Source organism: Equus quagga, chromosome 13, assembly GCF_021613505.1.
Source record: "Equus quagga isolate Etosha38 chromosome 13, UCLA_HA_Equagga_1.0, whole genome shotgun sequence".
In the NCBI taxonomy this organism is placed as follows: Eukaryota; Metazoa; Chordata; class Mammalia; order Perissodactyla; family Equidae; genus Equus; species Equus quagga.
The window spans coordinates 88006041-88022120 of record NC_060279.1 but is presented as its reverse complement, the minus strand read 5'-3'; the positions used below and the strand labels follow the sequence as shown (position 1 = coordinate 88022120).

At 49.9% G+C, this 16080-nt stretch overlaps 1 protein-coding gene and 1 pseudogene across 3 annotated transcripts; both read left to right on the top strand.

The window, feature by feature from the left end:
• The first annotated feature begins 445 nt into the window (after positions 1–445).
• LOC124251569 (sialic acid-binding Ig-like lectin 5) lies at positions 446–8018 on the top strand. 3 transcript variants are annotated; one of them, XM_046684458.1, is made up of 10 exons: positions 446–571; positions 649–1020; positions 1188–1466; positions 1667–1714; positions 2229–2480; positions 2564–2848; positions 3580–3673; positions 4022–4103; positions 6529–6698; positions 7890–8018. In XM_046684458.1, the coding sequence occupies exons 1-10, from the start codon at positions 529–531 to the stop codon at positions 7957–7959; spliced, it is 1695 nt and encodes a 564-aa protein (XP_046540414.1). In that variant the 5' UTR covers positions 446–528; the 3' UTR covers positions 7960–8018. The 3 variants fall into 3 exon arrangements, with proteins under 3 accessions (XP_046540414.1, XP_046540415.1, XP_046540416.1); XM_046684459.1 differs by lacking the exon at positions 1667–1714; XM_046684460.1 differs by lacking the exons at positions 6529–6698; positions 7890–8018 and having other exon boundaries at positions 3951–4072.
• Positions 8019–10296: 2278 nt separating this feature from the next.
• Positions 10297–15733, top strand: LOC124250336 (sialic acid-binding Ig-like lectin 12; annotated as a pseudogene).
• The last annotated feature ends 347 nt before the right edge of the window (positions 15734–16080 follow it).

Here is a 16080-nt window from a genome sequence, read left to right as displayed (position 1 = left end):
AGCCCTGCTTGCCTGGTGAGCTTCCTAGGGGGTGGTAGGTCTATGGATAGACTCATTGGAGGAGTTCAGCCCAAAGACAAAAAATTATGTGATTTTTCAGGCCTGATCACAGGCAAATAGAAAGGCTTTTCCTGGCTGTCCTCATGGGGAAGCCGTCCTCCACGCACTCTTGACTCTCCAGGAGCTGGACTGCTGGGACCTGCTTCTCCAGTGCATATGATTTTGCACAAGCCCAGAAGGCAGGACTTAGGGGCTCTTGTCCTTCCTTGTTGTCTTACTTGGGCAAACTCCTTGCCTGCCTGAGCTTCACGGTCCATCTGTCACATGCAGAAATGGGCCGTAGGTGATCTTAAATGGGGAGTCACAGTTGACTCTGTGGTCTGAAGTTTCCTTTTCTGAGCTTGTGGCCCTTGGTTCTTGCCACAGTCTTCCTGTCTAAGCTTCCTCTGCCCTCCTATATCTGAAACTTTCTCTTCTCTCTCTGAGAGGGACCCCAGAAGGCAGGCTGTCCCAGGGCATGAGGACAGGATGTCGCTGCAGCTGCTGCTGTTGCTGCCTGTGCTGTGGGGAGGTGAGTGGTCAAGGGGAGGAGGGAACCCCACTCTGGGGAGGCCCTGGAGCTTCAGGCTGAGTTTCTCTTTCTCCCAGTACCCACAGTTCAGGGTCAGAGCTACCCACTGGAGCCACCTATGTCCCTGACAGTGCAGGAGGGCCTGTGTGTCGTCGTGCCCTGCAAATTTTCCTATCCGTGGACGACCCTTGGAACGCTCTACATGTTTTGGATCCGGAAAGGGGTGGATAGAAACCATGATTCTTTGGTGGCTACAAACAAACCAAACCAGAAGCTGCACGAGAGCACCCAGGGCCGGTTCTTCCTCCTCGGAGACACCAAGGCCCGGAACTGCTCCATGAGCATCAGAGACGTCAACCTGGGGGACAGCGGGACTTACTTCTTTCGTACGGAGGACTCCATTAAGGAATACCCATATCTAGATAAGACGTTCTCTCTGAATGTGACAGGTATGGTGGGGGCCCAGGGAAAAGCCCCAGAGGGTGGGGCACTGGAAATAGAATAATGAAGGTTCTGTTCTTCCTGAGGTTAGGATGGGGTGGAGATAGTCATGAAAAGACCCTGGGCAGGCTGAAAACACGCTGAGGGGACCCAACCTCCTCTCTCTCCTCTCCAGCCCTGATCCACAGGCCACACATCCATATCTCGGGGTCCCTGGAGTCCGGCCGACCCAGAAACCTTACCTGCTCTGTGCCCTGGGCCTGTGAGCAGGGCACTCCCCCCATCTTCTCTTGGACATCAGCTGCCCTCATCTCTCTCGGACCCAGGACCCTCCTTTCATCAGTTCTTACCCTTACCCCACGGCCCCAGGACAATGGCACCAACCTCACCTGTCAGGTGAAGTTCCCTGCAGCTGGTGTGACTGTGGAAATGACCATCCAGCTCAACGTCACCTGTGAGTGCTGGGCCAGGACACCCGGATCCCTGAGGGGGTAGAGCCAGGGCAGAGCTGGGGCAGGGCTTGATGCTGGGGTCCTGCTAGTCCTACAGGAAAGGATCCTCCTTTATCTGTTTCCATGGGTCCTGGGGGGAAAGGCCCAATGCCCACCCATCCATCGCCAGGGATGTTGAGGCTGCTACATCCTTCTGTCCCAGATGCTCCACAGAACATGGCCATCAGCATCTCCCAAGGAAACAGCACAGGTAGGAAAGAACCTCTTCTCTCCAGAGCTGGGATGGATGTAGGGTCTAGCTGGATCTAGAGCTCCAATTGACCGGGGACCAAGTGAGAGAAAAGTGAGAAGCCAGCTACTGATGTCAGAGGTGGGGTGAGCACAAGGGGAAAGCCCCCAGATACCCCAGCTCCCTGAAGTTAACCTTTTGCTCACCCCAGAAAGATACTTTTCTCTGGCCAAATCCAACAGAAGCTATCGCATCCCTCTAGGTTCACCCTCCTTTCTGATGTTTCACCCCCTCCTTCTTCTGCAGACCCCTCATGACCCATCAACTGTTCACTATTTCCCTGTCCTGAGCCCTCTGTCCTCCATCTGCCTGACACTCTGAGCAGCTCCAGGGAAGTCGTCTGGACGTCTTCTGAAGGCCTGATGCCCGGTCCCCTCTTGTCCCCTCCTCAAAATTAGTGTGGAGTGAGATTTCCCCTTCGCGCACTCCATCTCTCTCTGTGTTTGTCTCTTTCTCTGCATTTCTCTTCCCAAAGCCTTCAAGATCCTGCATAACACGTCAACTCTTCCCATCCTGGAGGGCCAGGCTGTGCGGCTGCTCTGTGTTGCTGACAGCAACCCCCCTGCAGAGCTGAGCTGGTTCCGGGGATCCCCAGCCCTCAACGCCACCCCCATCTCCACCAGCGCTGTCCTGGAGCTGCCTCACACGGGGAGTGCAGGAGACTTCACCTGCCTCGCTCGGCACACGCTGGGCTCCCAAAATGTCTCTGTGAGCCTCTCCACAGTCTGTAAGTGTGGGGACCCCTGGGGCAGGAAAGCTGGGTCCTGGGGAGGGGAGCGGCACTGCTGACCTTCTCATCCCTCCCCACAGACCCCCCACAGCTGCTGGGACCCTCCTGCTCCTGGGAGGATGAGGGTCTGCACTGTGGCTGCTCATCCCGAGCCCAGCCGGCCCCCTCCCTGCGCTGGCGGCTGGGGGAGCGTCTGCTGGAGGGGAACAGCAGCAACGCCTCCTTCATCATCACCTCCAGCTCCTCCGGGCCCTGGGCCAAGAGCTCCTTGAGTCTCAGCTGGGGGCCCAGCTCTGGCCTCAGACTCAGCTGTGAGGCCACGAATGTCCATGGGGCCCAGAGCGCCAGTGTCCTGCTGCTGCCAGGTCAGAGGTCACCGAGGGGTGACGCCTGGGGAGTGAGGACCCCGGAACCTTGTTTTAGTTTCCTATGGCTACGCTAACAAAGTACCTCAGACAGGAGGTTAAACAATGGAGATTTATCATGTCACTGTTCTGGAGGCCAGAAGCCTGTGATCAAGGGGTCAGCAGGGCTGGTTCCCTCTGAGGCTGTGAGACTCTGTTCCAGACCTCTCCCTCAGCTTCTGCTGGTTTGCTGGCAATCGTTGGAGTTCCTTGCCATGTAGAAACATCACCCCAATCTCCATTTTTCAAGGTGTTCTCCCTGTCTGTTTGTAAATTTCCTGTTTTTAATGAGGACACAAGTTATATTGGATCAGGTCAAGCTAATGACCTCATTTTACCATTACCGCTGTAAAGATCCTGTCTCCAAATAAGGTCATATTCTGAGGTCTGGGGCAGGGGATACAGTGAGGGGCGTGGATTTCAAATATGAATTTTGAGGGGGAAAGAGTTTAACCCATAACAGCTCCAGAGAGATGGAGCTTGGAGGAGAGGAGCCCCAAGACCTGGACCGGAGTGGCTGAGGGTGTAAGTTCCTCAGTCCTGTGGCCAGGAGAAGGGGCTGGTCCAGGGTCTACAGGACAATGGAATGCAGAGCGACTGAGTCCTGTTTGAGGACTGGGTACACTCAGGGAACAGACAGAGGGAGAAGTGTACTGGGGTTCGAGTAAACACTAAAGTCAAATTATCTACAGGTAAACCAGAACCCAGGGCCAGGGTGTTCCTGGGAGCAGTTGGGGGAGCTGGCATCATGGCCCTGCTTTCTCTCTGCCTTTTTCTCATCTTCAGGTGAGAGTGGGCTCCAGGGACAGAGGGAGAGGCTTGGGGTGAGAAGGGAATAAGGTCTCAGAATCTCAAGAAACCTGAGCTGGAGGAACTGGACTGGTTGGAAAGCCAGGAGCCGGGGAAGGGAGGCTGAGCTGTGGTGGCATGAATCAGCCTGTAACCAACAGGGCCAAACATGCAGTCTTTTCCCAGCTCTTGGTCCAGCTCTTGGGTTGGGGGAGCACCTGGAGAGAGGCCCCACCTCCTCCTACCTCATTCAGCACTTCCATCGTCTTTACAGGGAGTAGAGGGTGGCCTGCCTACTCCGGGCCCTAAATAACCAGGCTGAAATGCCCGGGGCTGTTCCCTTAGAGTGAAGACCTGCAGGAAGAAGGCAGGCCAGCCAGTGCAGAGGGCGGACGACATGAATCCAGTCGAGGGCTCAGGCTCCGGGGTGAGTGAAGGAAGATGAGCTCCATTTAACATTATCCCTGGTGGATGCCTCTTGGGAATGGCCCTGGGGCATTTCCATATTTACATCCAACACTCCCAGAGTTCCACATGCTGTGGTCATTTTAAATTATCGACTCACCTGCTCTGATGGTTCTGTTTCTGATGGGGTAAGTATAGAGTTCAATTGGTTTGTCGGGGGTATTTATGACTCATAATCTTATTATCACTTTCCCCTGGAAATGTTAGCCTTTCCTTCTGTTGTTGATTACTGGAGAAGAGTAATGGCCCAAACCTAGTGTGTGTCAGATCCATTGGGTACAGGAAGGATGATGGACACGGGCTTTGGAGTAGAGACCCCCGAGCACCCCAAAGTCACAATTCATCACCCCATTTTGCACTTTTCAAATCTACCGGCAAGTTTATTTAATTATCAATACTGAATCTATGGAAGCATCCTTTACATAGAATAAAATGCACCCATTTTAAGTGTAAGTTACATGAATTTTGACAAATGTGTACACCCTGTAACCATGTCCCCAATCAAGATGAGGGACATTTCCATCACTCCCAAAATTCCCCTGTTCCCCTTCCCAGTCAACCCCCTCTTCCCAGCAATCACTGATTTCTGTCGCTAAAGATTAGTTTTATCCATTCTGGAAATTCATAGAAATGGAACCTGCAACATGTACTCTATATAGCTGGTTCTATCACTACCTCAAAGATATAAAAGTCCTAAACAGGTATGCCCCCAATAACAGAGCATCATCCATCACAAGAAATGAACCAAAACTGACAGGACTGCAAAGAGAAATAGACACACCTACAATCATAGTTGATTATTTCAAAACTCCTTTCTCCATAACTAGTAGAACGAGGAGACAGACAATCATTTTTTTAAATTCAGTTTACTTAGTTCCCTGTCCTGTTTCTCCTTGGTCCATCTTGGGAATGGAGTCCTCAGGGTGTGCTAAGCCCCCATCAGGAATCCTGGGGATGGAATCATGGATGCCAGGAATCAGGATGTATCTTTTCCATTACTTCGCTTTCAAAGTTTCAGTGAACTTTTTTTTAATGACTGTCTCTTGTAGTCAGTCGAGCCCAGTGGTTCAAAGCTCTGGAGCCAGACTGCCTACATCTAAGCCTCCTTTCCCTACTGACGAGCTGTGTGACCCTGGACAAATGATATGCCCTCTCTGATGTCTCTTTATTTTCTGTGACATGGACATCTGAGGCCACCCTGTGTCACTGAGTTGTGAGGAGTACTTAAAACAGTACCTGGGAGACACTGAGCACAGTGCTCATTACCACATATCAGAGCCCTTCCCTTCTCCAGTGAGTGAGTCCCAAGGGTGGTTTGTGGTTGTTGTCTTCTTCCCTGTTGCATCCCCAGGACCTAGAGGAATGCCTGACTCATAACTCACAGCAGGTACTCAATAAATATTTCCGGAATAAATCACTGAATAAAGGTCTTGCTGGAAACCATTTTCTATTAAAATCTCTGTCTCTGTCTTTTGATGGGTGAGTTTCATCCATATGCAAATACTGTAGCCATGATTACTCACAGACACGATTCTTTCTTTCCCGTGTTTTGGCTGCAGTAGATTAGCACAGCTGATCCGTCGTTGACTTTCATCTTGCCTTCGCCCACTCTGGGCAGCCTTCTCTCTCTCTTCCATTTCCTCTTCAATAGCAAAGCCCTTTCCTCCTGATCTGAGAACTGTTTGTCTTTGCCTCTCTGAGCTGCTGTTTGAGGGTTTCTGTTTCATGGGTCTGCAGCCTGAAGGTGCTGTGGGCAGGAAGCAGAGAGGGGCGAGGTGTCTGGTGGCATCTTTCCTGCAGGACCTGGTATCTCTTCCGTCTTCTAGGGCCTGTCTGGAAACTGGGTGTGCCCCCTGCCCCTGCTTTATATTTAAAAATATCTCCTGTCTCAAATTGACAACTTGAAATGTATTTTGTGTCTATTTGTTTAGTAACTGCTTCTCCTAGGAAACCATCACCTGTATGGTGTCAGGGGCTGGGTCTGCTTTCTTCATTACTGTACACACAGCACCTGGCACACGGCCCCAACAGAGGATGGCGCTATAGCGAGAAAGAGCTGGGTGTGAGTCCTTGCTCAGGGGTGCATGTATGGAGATGTGTGTCTTCAGGGCAATGCATGTAATCTCTCTTAGCGTTAGTTTTACTGTTTGTAAGCTAAACATTACAATAGTCTCTACTACCCGCATCTTTTTTTAGAATACAATGCATTTAATATAAACACCCACTAAGGATTGGAAAATCTTAACAATCTTAATTATAAACTATTTTTGAATAAATGAACGGGTAAATAATCAGAGTTCCATCTGCCACAATCACATTCTGGTCTTGGCTGCCCTCTCCCAGACCCTGTTGCCTGGCTCTGAATCCATTCTCTTCCTTCCATTCAGGCACATCAGCACCAGGTCAGGACAGACTCCCCCTCAGATGACCCAGCCACTGCCGGGGCGAACCCCATCTCAAGAGAGGAACAGGAGCTCAACTATGCTTTCCTCAGATTTCACAAGCCTCAGGGACAAAAAGGCACCAACACCGAGTACGCAGAGATCAAGACACACAAGTGAGGATTTATTTTCTCATAATTCTGGAGGCTGAAAGTCAGATCCACAAGTCAGCAGGGCTGGTTCCTTCTGAGGCCTCTCTCCTGGGCTTGCAGACAGCTGTGTCCTCCGTGTGGCTTCATATGGTCTTTCTTCTGTTTGTGTCTGTGTCCTAACTTCCTCTTCTGATAAAGGTACAGGGTGTATTGGATTAGGGCACACCCTAATGACCTCATTTTGACTGAATTACTTCTTTAAAGACCCTGTCTCCAAATAAAGTCTCATCCTAAGGCTCTGGGGCTTAGGATTTCAACTTATTAATTTTATGATTTTTCTGCCCATAGCACTCAGCCTTTGACTATTTTAAAATTAATGCCATTCTTGGCATTGGTATGAATCCCTGTTGTATGTGGAAAACCACAGGGATTGTGTTAGAAATAACTGAGTTTAAATCCACCTATGCCACTTACTGAGTGAGTCCCTTTAATCTCTCTGTGTTCACTTTGCTGTCCTGCAAAGCAGAGGAATCATCCCTTTAATCATATTATTGTGAAAGAGGAAAACAGACATAAAAAACAGCTAACAGAATCCTGACGGGAAGCCTTTTGTGAACTCTGAACCCAGGCTTGCGTCAGGACTTGTGGCTGTGTTAACAGAAAGTTTCTGCTCACAATTTCTCCTAAGACTTGGAGGGGCCAGTCCCAGAGGCCACAGAACTTTTTCCCTCAGATTGGAATGAGGCAAGAATGGCTACTCTTAGCACTGCTATCAAGCTATATACCGTAGATCCCTCTCAGTGCAAGGAATGCAAGAAATAGAAATAAGAGCTCTCCAGGTCATAAAGCAAGAAGAAAAACAGATTATTCCCAGACAATATGATTGTGCCCTAGAAAATTTACAGTTATGCACAAAGAAGCTGCCAAAACCAATAAAAGAGTTTGGCAAAGTGTTAAGACACTCTTTCAAATTACAAACTTCCTTTGCAATGCTATGTATTAGCCAACGACAATGAGAAATTATTATTTTTTTCCTGCAGGGAAAGACTCACCCTGAGCTAACATATGTTGCCAATCTTCCTCTTTTTAAAATTTTTTTCCCTAAAGCCCCAGTGTGTGATTGTATATCCTAGTTGTAAGGCATTCCAGTTCTTCTATGTGAACTGCTGCCCCCACATGGCAACTGACTGACGGGTGGTGTGGTTCCTCTACCAGGAAGCAAACCCGGGCTGAGGAAGCAGTGAGCACCGAGCTTCAACCAGTAGGCCATCATGACCGGCTCTGAAGATTGTTTTTAAAGACACAATTTACAGTACCTGAAGCTATGAAATAAATTGAATGAAATATATGTAAGTCCTGTACATTGTAAAAAATAAATATTTTTATTTATTTTAAATATTGCTTAGATAAATGAAAGAAGACCTAAATAAATGGAGGTATATGTCATGTTCATGGATTGGGAGACTCAATATTGTAGGATGGCAGTTTTCCCAAAGTGATGGATAAATTCAATGCAACCTCAAATTCTCAGTGAGAGCTTCTGTAGAAATTGACAAGCTAATTCTAAACTATGGAAAGAAAAGCAAACAACTAGAGTTTTCTAAGAAATCTTGAAAACTGGCGATTAATCCTTTGACGGGGACACTTCCAGTTCCTGTCCCATTGTCCCAGGGGTCCCACCTCTTCCTGCACAGCCACCAGTTACAAGAGACACACATCTCCGCCATATCCTGTAGCAGGTTCCTTTCTCCAACAACTCCAGAGGGCTCCAAGTGGGGGAGGATTCCCCACGTGGTGGTCCTCATTCCATGGCACCAAAACCCCCAGCAGAGGGGTCTGCATGGGCAAAGCCCCAGAGGCAGGGCAGAGCTTGTCATATTCCAGAACCGTGAGGGGAAGTGTAGCCAGGCAAGGGAACAGCTGTCCACAAGTCAGTCATGGAGGCCATGGGGTCACTATGGCAAAGTGGACACTTGTTCTCTCTCCTTTCCTTCTCCCTACAAGCACATCCCACAGGAAATCCCAGCTGTCCTCTTAAGAGCACACCGTGGTCCGGGCCCTCTGCCGTCTTATGTGTGCTGCCCCACTGACTCCTCATGACCTCCCACCTTCAGAGTCCTGGTCACATCCCTTCTGCCAATTCCATCTAGATTTCTATTCTCCTGCTGCCTTGTCCAGCTCCCCACTTTCAGGAAGGACACTCTTGTCCTGGTCTGTCAAATTCACCTCGCTGTCTCATCTCAGAAGAGAGTAGGACTTATCCCTGTATGTTTGGAGAAATGAAGGACAGGGTAAGTGACTGAAAGACCACCTCCCCATATTTGCAAGAAACATAACTGAAACTGAAGGATGAGAAAGGTGGAAATGACAAGATGTCAACAGACAGACCATGGAAGAACTAAACGGGAGAGAACTGGTGTCACTGTCTTAACATCAGATGAGTGAGTTCTGGAGGCAAAGAGTGTTAGGAATGGGCACTTCATAAAAGCCAAAGGTTTAGTCCCCGCTCCCGAAATATAAAATTCTAAACCTGTATACGTCTACAATGGAGTCTCAAAACACACATAGTCACGGAATTACAGCACCTGTCACGGGGAGCTCCAGGTGCTGAGACACTCATTGTCTCCCCACTGGACAGTGACTTTTGGAGCAGCCTCAGGGCTGCTTTGTGACCTCATGAGCAGAGAGGTGTTGTCTACCATGTGGACGCTGAGGGAGGAAGGACAGTTGACCCCCTCACACCCCAGCCTCCCCCATCTCCCACATCCTTACATCCCAGCCCTGGACTGTCCTCCATAGACACCTACAGCCTGTGACTCAGAGGATCTGACCACAAGCCACCCAATTTCACTTCACAGAAGATGCCCCTGAGAGGAGGGGCATCAAGAGGGAGGCAGGAGATGCGGCTCAGGCCCTGTGTGGGGTGTGGATTTGGGTGAGGTTCTCATCCTCCCTGGTCCAGGGCCCCAGGAGTGGATCTGGTTGGTGGCTGGTTGACTCCGATGTTGTCCCGGCGATGACAAGTGTCTGGGGTGAAGTTCCTCCTCTGAGGAGGGCCACTGTTCTGACTTCACCCTCAGTTTCCTGTTGGAACCTCCTCTAAATCTTGAAACTTTTACTTCCTTAGAGAGAACCTTGAGAAACAGATTTTCTCGGCACATCTGGTGCATCCAACCCCAGACATGTTGCTGTTGCTGCTGCTGCTGCTGCTATTGGCCCTGCTCTGGTGGAGGAAGGGGGCCGAGGGCAAGAGGGAGCCCAGGAAGCATTACCCACTGCAGGTGCAGGGGTCAGTGATGAGGCAGGATGGCTTGTGTGTTTTCCTGTCCTGCTCGTTCTCCTACCCCGGGAATGTCTGGGTTATCTTTATACCGGCTCACGGCTACTCGTTCCGGGAAGGGATCAATCCAGACCAGGATGTTCCAGTGACCACAAACAACCCAGATCATGAATTGCAGAATGAGACCCAGTGCTGATTCCACCTTCTTTGGGAACTCCATCTTTGCAACTGCTCCCTGGACATCAGAGATGTTGGGAGGAGGGACAACGGTTCATACTTTTTTCAAGTAGAGAGAGGAATTATAAAATGGAGTTAGATATCTAACCATCTCATGTACCCATGATGGGTAAGTTTTGGCACCAGGAGATGCCACAGGGGGAGGACACGGGGGTCCTTGGGCTGAGCTCGGATCGGACTCTCCATCCTTGGAAAGGGTTGGGGTACTGTGTGTTGGGGCTCAGAGGGAGGAGCAGGACCAAAGTTTGAGGCTTCTCTCAGGCCCGAACCTCGAACCCTCCCTCCTGATCCACATGTCTCCCTGTCTCCTCACCAACTTTGACCCAAGTGACCAACATTTCCATCCCAGGGACCCTGAATTGTGGCTGCCCCAGGAACTTCACTTACTCTGTGCCCTGGGCCTGTGAGTGGGAGACACCTCTCATCTTCTCCTGGATGGGAGCCTCTGTCTCCACCTCATTCACTCCTCGCTGTTCACCTTCATCTGAGCCCCAGGACCATGGCACCAGCCTCACCTGTCAGGTGATCTTGCCTGGGGATAGAGTGACCACGACAAGGACCATCTACCTCAACGTGTCCTGTGAGTGCTATACCAGGACACACGAGTCCCTGATGGGGTCTCGTGGGCAGTAGGGATGGGAGGTCAGGGCCTTGGATGCTGGTGTTGGGTCCCAGCATCCAGGCTGGGAGGGGGTCAGGAGGACGCTCACCTCCACACTTCCCCCACCTATGCAGCTCCTGGGGAAAACGATCAATGTCCAGCCAGCCTCCACCACTGATGCAAGAAAACCATGTCTTTCTGTCCCAGACTCTCCACAGACTTGATCTTCACCATCTTCCCAGGAAACAGCACAGGTGAGACATGGCTGGGCTGCCGGGAGCTTGGCCTCTTCCAGCTCAGGGCAGGACCAGGTCCCTGCCTCACCCTGGACTCACCCCAGTGACCAGAGGCCCTCTCGTGTGTGAACCCAGTGGTCCCTCCCATCCTCAGCCCCCATGGCCTCTGTGAGCAGCTGTCCCCGTTGACTCCTCACTCCCCTCAGACTTCTCCACCCACCTCGGCTCCACAAGGAGAACAGGGCGACATTCACAGTGCAGAGCTCACCTCTCGAGACCCCTTATCACCCGTCTACTGACAATTTCTCCAACCTCATCTTTTAATTTTCTTTAACAACTGTTTATTTAAGGATTTTCTAGCACATAATATATTCACATGGTCAAAAATTCAAAATGCACAGTAGAATCTGTCCTCAGATGCCCAGTCCCCTCCTGGGAAGTGACCAGTGTCCATAGACTTCTCTGAGCCATGGCTTGTTCAACTAAAGGATCTTAGGGATCATTTGATATCATTAGTACACACTGTCCTCATTCTTCTCCATGACTGTGAAGTATTCCATGGCCTGGATGGACTCTGGTTCTGTCTGCTCTTCTGTTAATGGAATACCGTGGCATTCATTTTATTCATTTATAACCTAAACGCTGCAATGAATAATTGCGTATCTACTTTCTCATGTGTGTGTGTATGCCTTTGGATAAATTCCTAAAAATGAAAGAGCTGGCTCATGTATTCTTTCTACATTTTTTTTTGATTGAGGTGTAACTGACATATAACATGTAACAGTTTCAGGCTTACAATATAACAATTCAATACTTGTATACATTGTGAAATGATCACCACCATTAGTCTAGTTAACATCCGTCACCATATATAGCTACGGAAATTTGTTTTCCTTGTGATGGGAACTTATAGCATCTCTCTCATAGCAACTTGCAAATATGCAATACTGTATTGTTAACTAGGGTCACCATGCTGTACATTATATCCCCATAACATATTTATTTTATACCTGGAAGCTTGTACCCCCTACCCCTTGCCTCTGGCAACCACCAACCTGTTCCCTGTATCCAGGAGCTTGTTTTTTTTTTTTTCTTTTTAGATTCCACATATAAGTGAGATCATACAGTATTTATCCTTCTCTGACTGACTTATTTCATTTAGCATAATACCTCAGGTTTCATCCAGGTTGTCACACACGAAAAGACTTCATTCTGTTTATGAGTGAGTAGCATTCCGTTGTATATATATACTGCATCTCCTTTATCCATTCATCTGTCACTGGGCACTTAGGTTGCTTCCAAGTGTTGGCTATTGTGGATTATGCTGCACTGAACATGGGGTGGAGTATATATAACTTTTCAAAGAAGTGTTTTCATTTTCTTCAGATATATACCAGGAAGTGGAATCACCTGATCATATGGCATTTCTATTTTAAATTTTTTGAGGAACCTCCATATGGTTTCTGACAGTGGCTGCACCAATTCACATTCATACCAACAGTGCGCAAGGGTTCGTTTTTTCTACCTACATCCTCTATTTTTGAAAAATGTGCCCACATTGTTTTCCATCGAGGGTGGAGAAGCTGACATCCCCTCCAGCAATGGGTGAAGTGTAGGTGTTCTCCCTGCCTCACCAAACCAGGGGGAGGGGTGAAACTTTTAGGTCTTTGACCATATTGGCATCTCCGTGGAGGTTTGATTGTCTTTTCTCTTGTTATGCATGATGTTGCACATGACTTTATACAATAAAGAGTCATCTGTGTTTCTTTTGTTCTGTGACTGTCTCTTTACGTTCTCTGCTCATCTATGGAGTGGCTTGATTTTTCTTATTCACTCTTGGAAACTTTTTTCAAGTGAGAGGAATTAGCCGTTGTTCTGTCGTAAGAGTTGTGACTTTCCTCGGTATGCCGTCACCTTTTCCTTGGTGGCCAGTAATTGTTACAATGCTTAGGGATCTATTTATGGGTGTGGTCACATTTATCAACCTCTTCTCTATGGTCTGCTTCTCCCACTTTGTGTATAAAAACAACTCTTGGGGCAGGCCCGGTGGCGCACAGCAGTTAAGTTCGCACGTTCCACTTCTCAGCGGCCTGGGGTTCACCGGTCTGGATCCCGGGTGCCGACGTTGCACTGCTTGGCAAAAGACATGCTGTGGTAGGCGTCCCCTGTATAAAGTAGAGGAAGATGAGCACGGATGTTAACTCAGGGCCAGTCTTTCTCAGCAAAAAGAGGAGGATTGGCAGTAGTTAGCTCAGGGCTAATCTTCCTCAGAAAACAAACAAACAGCTCCCTGCTTTTCCTCCTGCGGCCTCATCTCAGAAGGCCCACCCCCACCCCAAATCTCCACTCCCTTTCCTTCGAACCTTGCAGGTCTATTTGTTTTTCCATGGACATGCACAGGCCTTGGTCATCTTTGCACTCTCTCTGCTTCCTGACTACAATGCCCTTCCACCCTCTCAGCATCATCTTGCTGCCCCTGCTTACCCCTCACACTTGACTTCACAGAGCTGCCTCCTCCAGGGAGCCCTCCTCCCCCTGCCAGTCTCATTTACATTGCTATCCTCAAACCTCCTGCAGCCCAGTGTCACCTCCATCACATGTGTCATGTGGTGTGAGCACCTGTTCCCGGGTCCCCATTCCCCACCAGACTGTGAGTTTCTAAGAGTAAGCCCCACCAGAGACACCTCATTAAATCAGCAAACTGATGTCAAGCGAAAGCAGAAATGAAGCACAAGAATTTTCAGGGTCAATCTGGGTTCTGAGCGAAGGAAACATGGGATCTAGGGAGGGGCTGACAACTTGTAGGGACATCTTATAAAGCCCAAGACCCCCCTACTGTGCTTCCTGGGTCCTGAATCCAGACAGACAGTCCATCAGGACAGAGATGAAGCTACGTCATGGAATGCAGAGAAAGATGGGGCCTGAGCAGTGAGTTCCTGCCCACTCCCTCTCTCTGGGTCCGTCTCCCAGAGTCTGGGTCTCTGTCAGTCTCCATCTGTGTATCTGAGTCTGACCCTCTCAGCCAATATCCATCTGTATCCTTCCTCTTTCTCTTGACCTCTTTGTCTCTCTGACCCTCTGTCTCTTTTTCTCAAGCACCTATGGCCCTGGAGAATGGCTCATCTCTTTCAGTCCTGGACCACCAGTCCCTGTGCCTGGTCTCTGTTGTTGACAGCAACCCACTCGCCAGGCTGAGCAGGGCCCGGGGGAGCCTGACCCTGAGCCCTTCACAGGCCTCGAACCCTGGAGTGCTGGAGCTGCCTCGAGTACATGTCAGTGATGAAGGGGAATTCTCCTCTGAGGTCAGAACCCTCTGGGCTCCCAGCACTTCTTTCTGAGCCTCTCCTTGCAGAGCGAGTGTCCAGGTGCTGCACACTGGGCCCCAACCACCCAACGCCCTTCAGCTCACTGGTCCCTGAGCAGGTGTCCCCAGAGCCCTCTGTCTGAGCACTGGAAGATCAGAGTGTGGGGAGTAGTGAGGCCCAGACACAGGTGGTCCTGCCTCCAGTGATGGAGGAGGGCTTAGAGAACCAATGTCTAGAGTCCTGCTGGGATTGGAAAGACACAAGATTGTGGTGGAGCAGATGGATCCTTCCTTGTCCCACTTACCTGCGGGGAGTTCAGGACCTGTGGCAGACATGGTCCTGGTTCCCATCAGGGAAGTGGCTTTGAAGACTCTGCCCCTGCACCTCTGCCTCATCTTCCTCATGTGAGCATTGTCCCAGGGTGAAGGGGAGGTGTGGGGAGGGGAGTGGGCATGTGGCTTGGCCCCAGAACCTATCTTAGAGGGGCCCAAAAGGATCCGGGGTCCAGGCATGGAGGAGACTGACAGGGGCGGGGTAGGAATGGAGAATACCCAGTGGGAGCTCCAGTGACTCACCCACCAGGTGTCCAGGATGGTAAGCACTTGCTGTCCTCCACACCTGCCCTCTCCCACCTCAGTCACCCTCAGCATCTAAAAGGGAAGAAGGGGTGAGTCTGCTGCCCTCTGCGCCATGATCCAAAAGGAGTGAAAGACCTGGTCTCTCCTTTCAGAAAGAGGTCCTGCAGGAGGAAGGCAGCCAGGCCAACAGTGGGGGGAGTGGAAGATGCAAACATCATCCCAGGTTAATCCCTCATGTGAGTGACCTGGATGTCTCACTACCCAACATCCCACCACACACCTCCATCAGGATTGGTCCACTCAGCGTGCTCAAAGTGGAGCTGCCACCTTCCCCCCCAAATGGACTTCTCTGCTGCGTTCCCCACCACAGTGATGACACTGTGGTCCCATCTCTAAGACCAGAAACAGAGTGTGGCTGTCCACTTTACCTCCCTCCCTTCACCCCTATGCATCCATCCATAAGTGTTGACCATCCTTCCTCCTACACAACTCATCTTGATGCCTGTCTCCTCCCCAACCTGACTTGGTTCTTCCTGGGGCCTCATTTTTTCTCTGGGTCTCTGAACCCATCTCACCTCCTGCTTCCATCTCTTTCCTCAATACAGGCCTCTAGATTGTGTTTCCAGAGACCATTACCGTCTACTCAATGCACAGTGTGAACAGCTACGTGTCCTCTCCATGGTCAGAGACCGAGCTTCAAACACCACAGGCTGGACTTGAAGGCCGGGTGTGGTCTGTCCCCTGCTTGACTCTCCCCCAGATTCCTCCCTCTACCTGCATCTGGCAATGTCTCCACTCCCAGCTGGGCCAATGCCTCTTTGACTCTGAGACTTTGTATGTGCAGTTCCTTCTCCTGAAATGCCCCTCCCTCTCCATTCCTGCCTCTCCGAGTCCTGCTCATCCCTCAGGTTCAGTCTTAAATGTCACCCAGTGTGTGTGTGTGTATTTTTGTATGGTTCTGGGCAGAGTGATATTCAGTCATTTATTATAGACTATTAAGCAAGTATTACAGAAGACCTACTATGTGCCTACATTGTTGTGGGTGCTGGGGGGTGCATCGGTGAACACACATCCAAGATCTCTTGTCAAAGAAGTGGGAATTTTGAAGACAAGAAAGATAAAAATCAAATAAATAAATAAGAGCTAACATTAGAGCATGTTTGATGGTA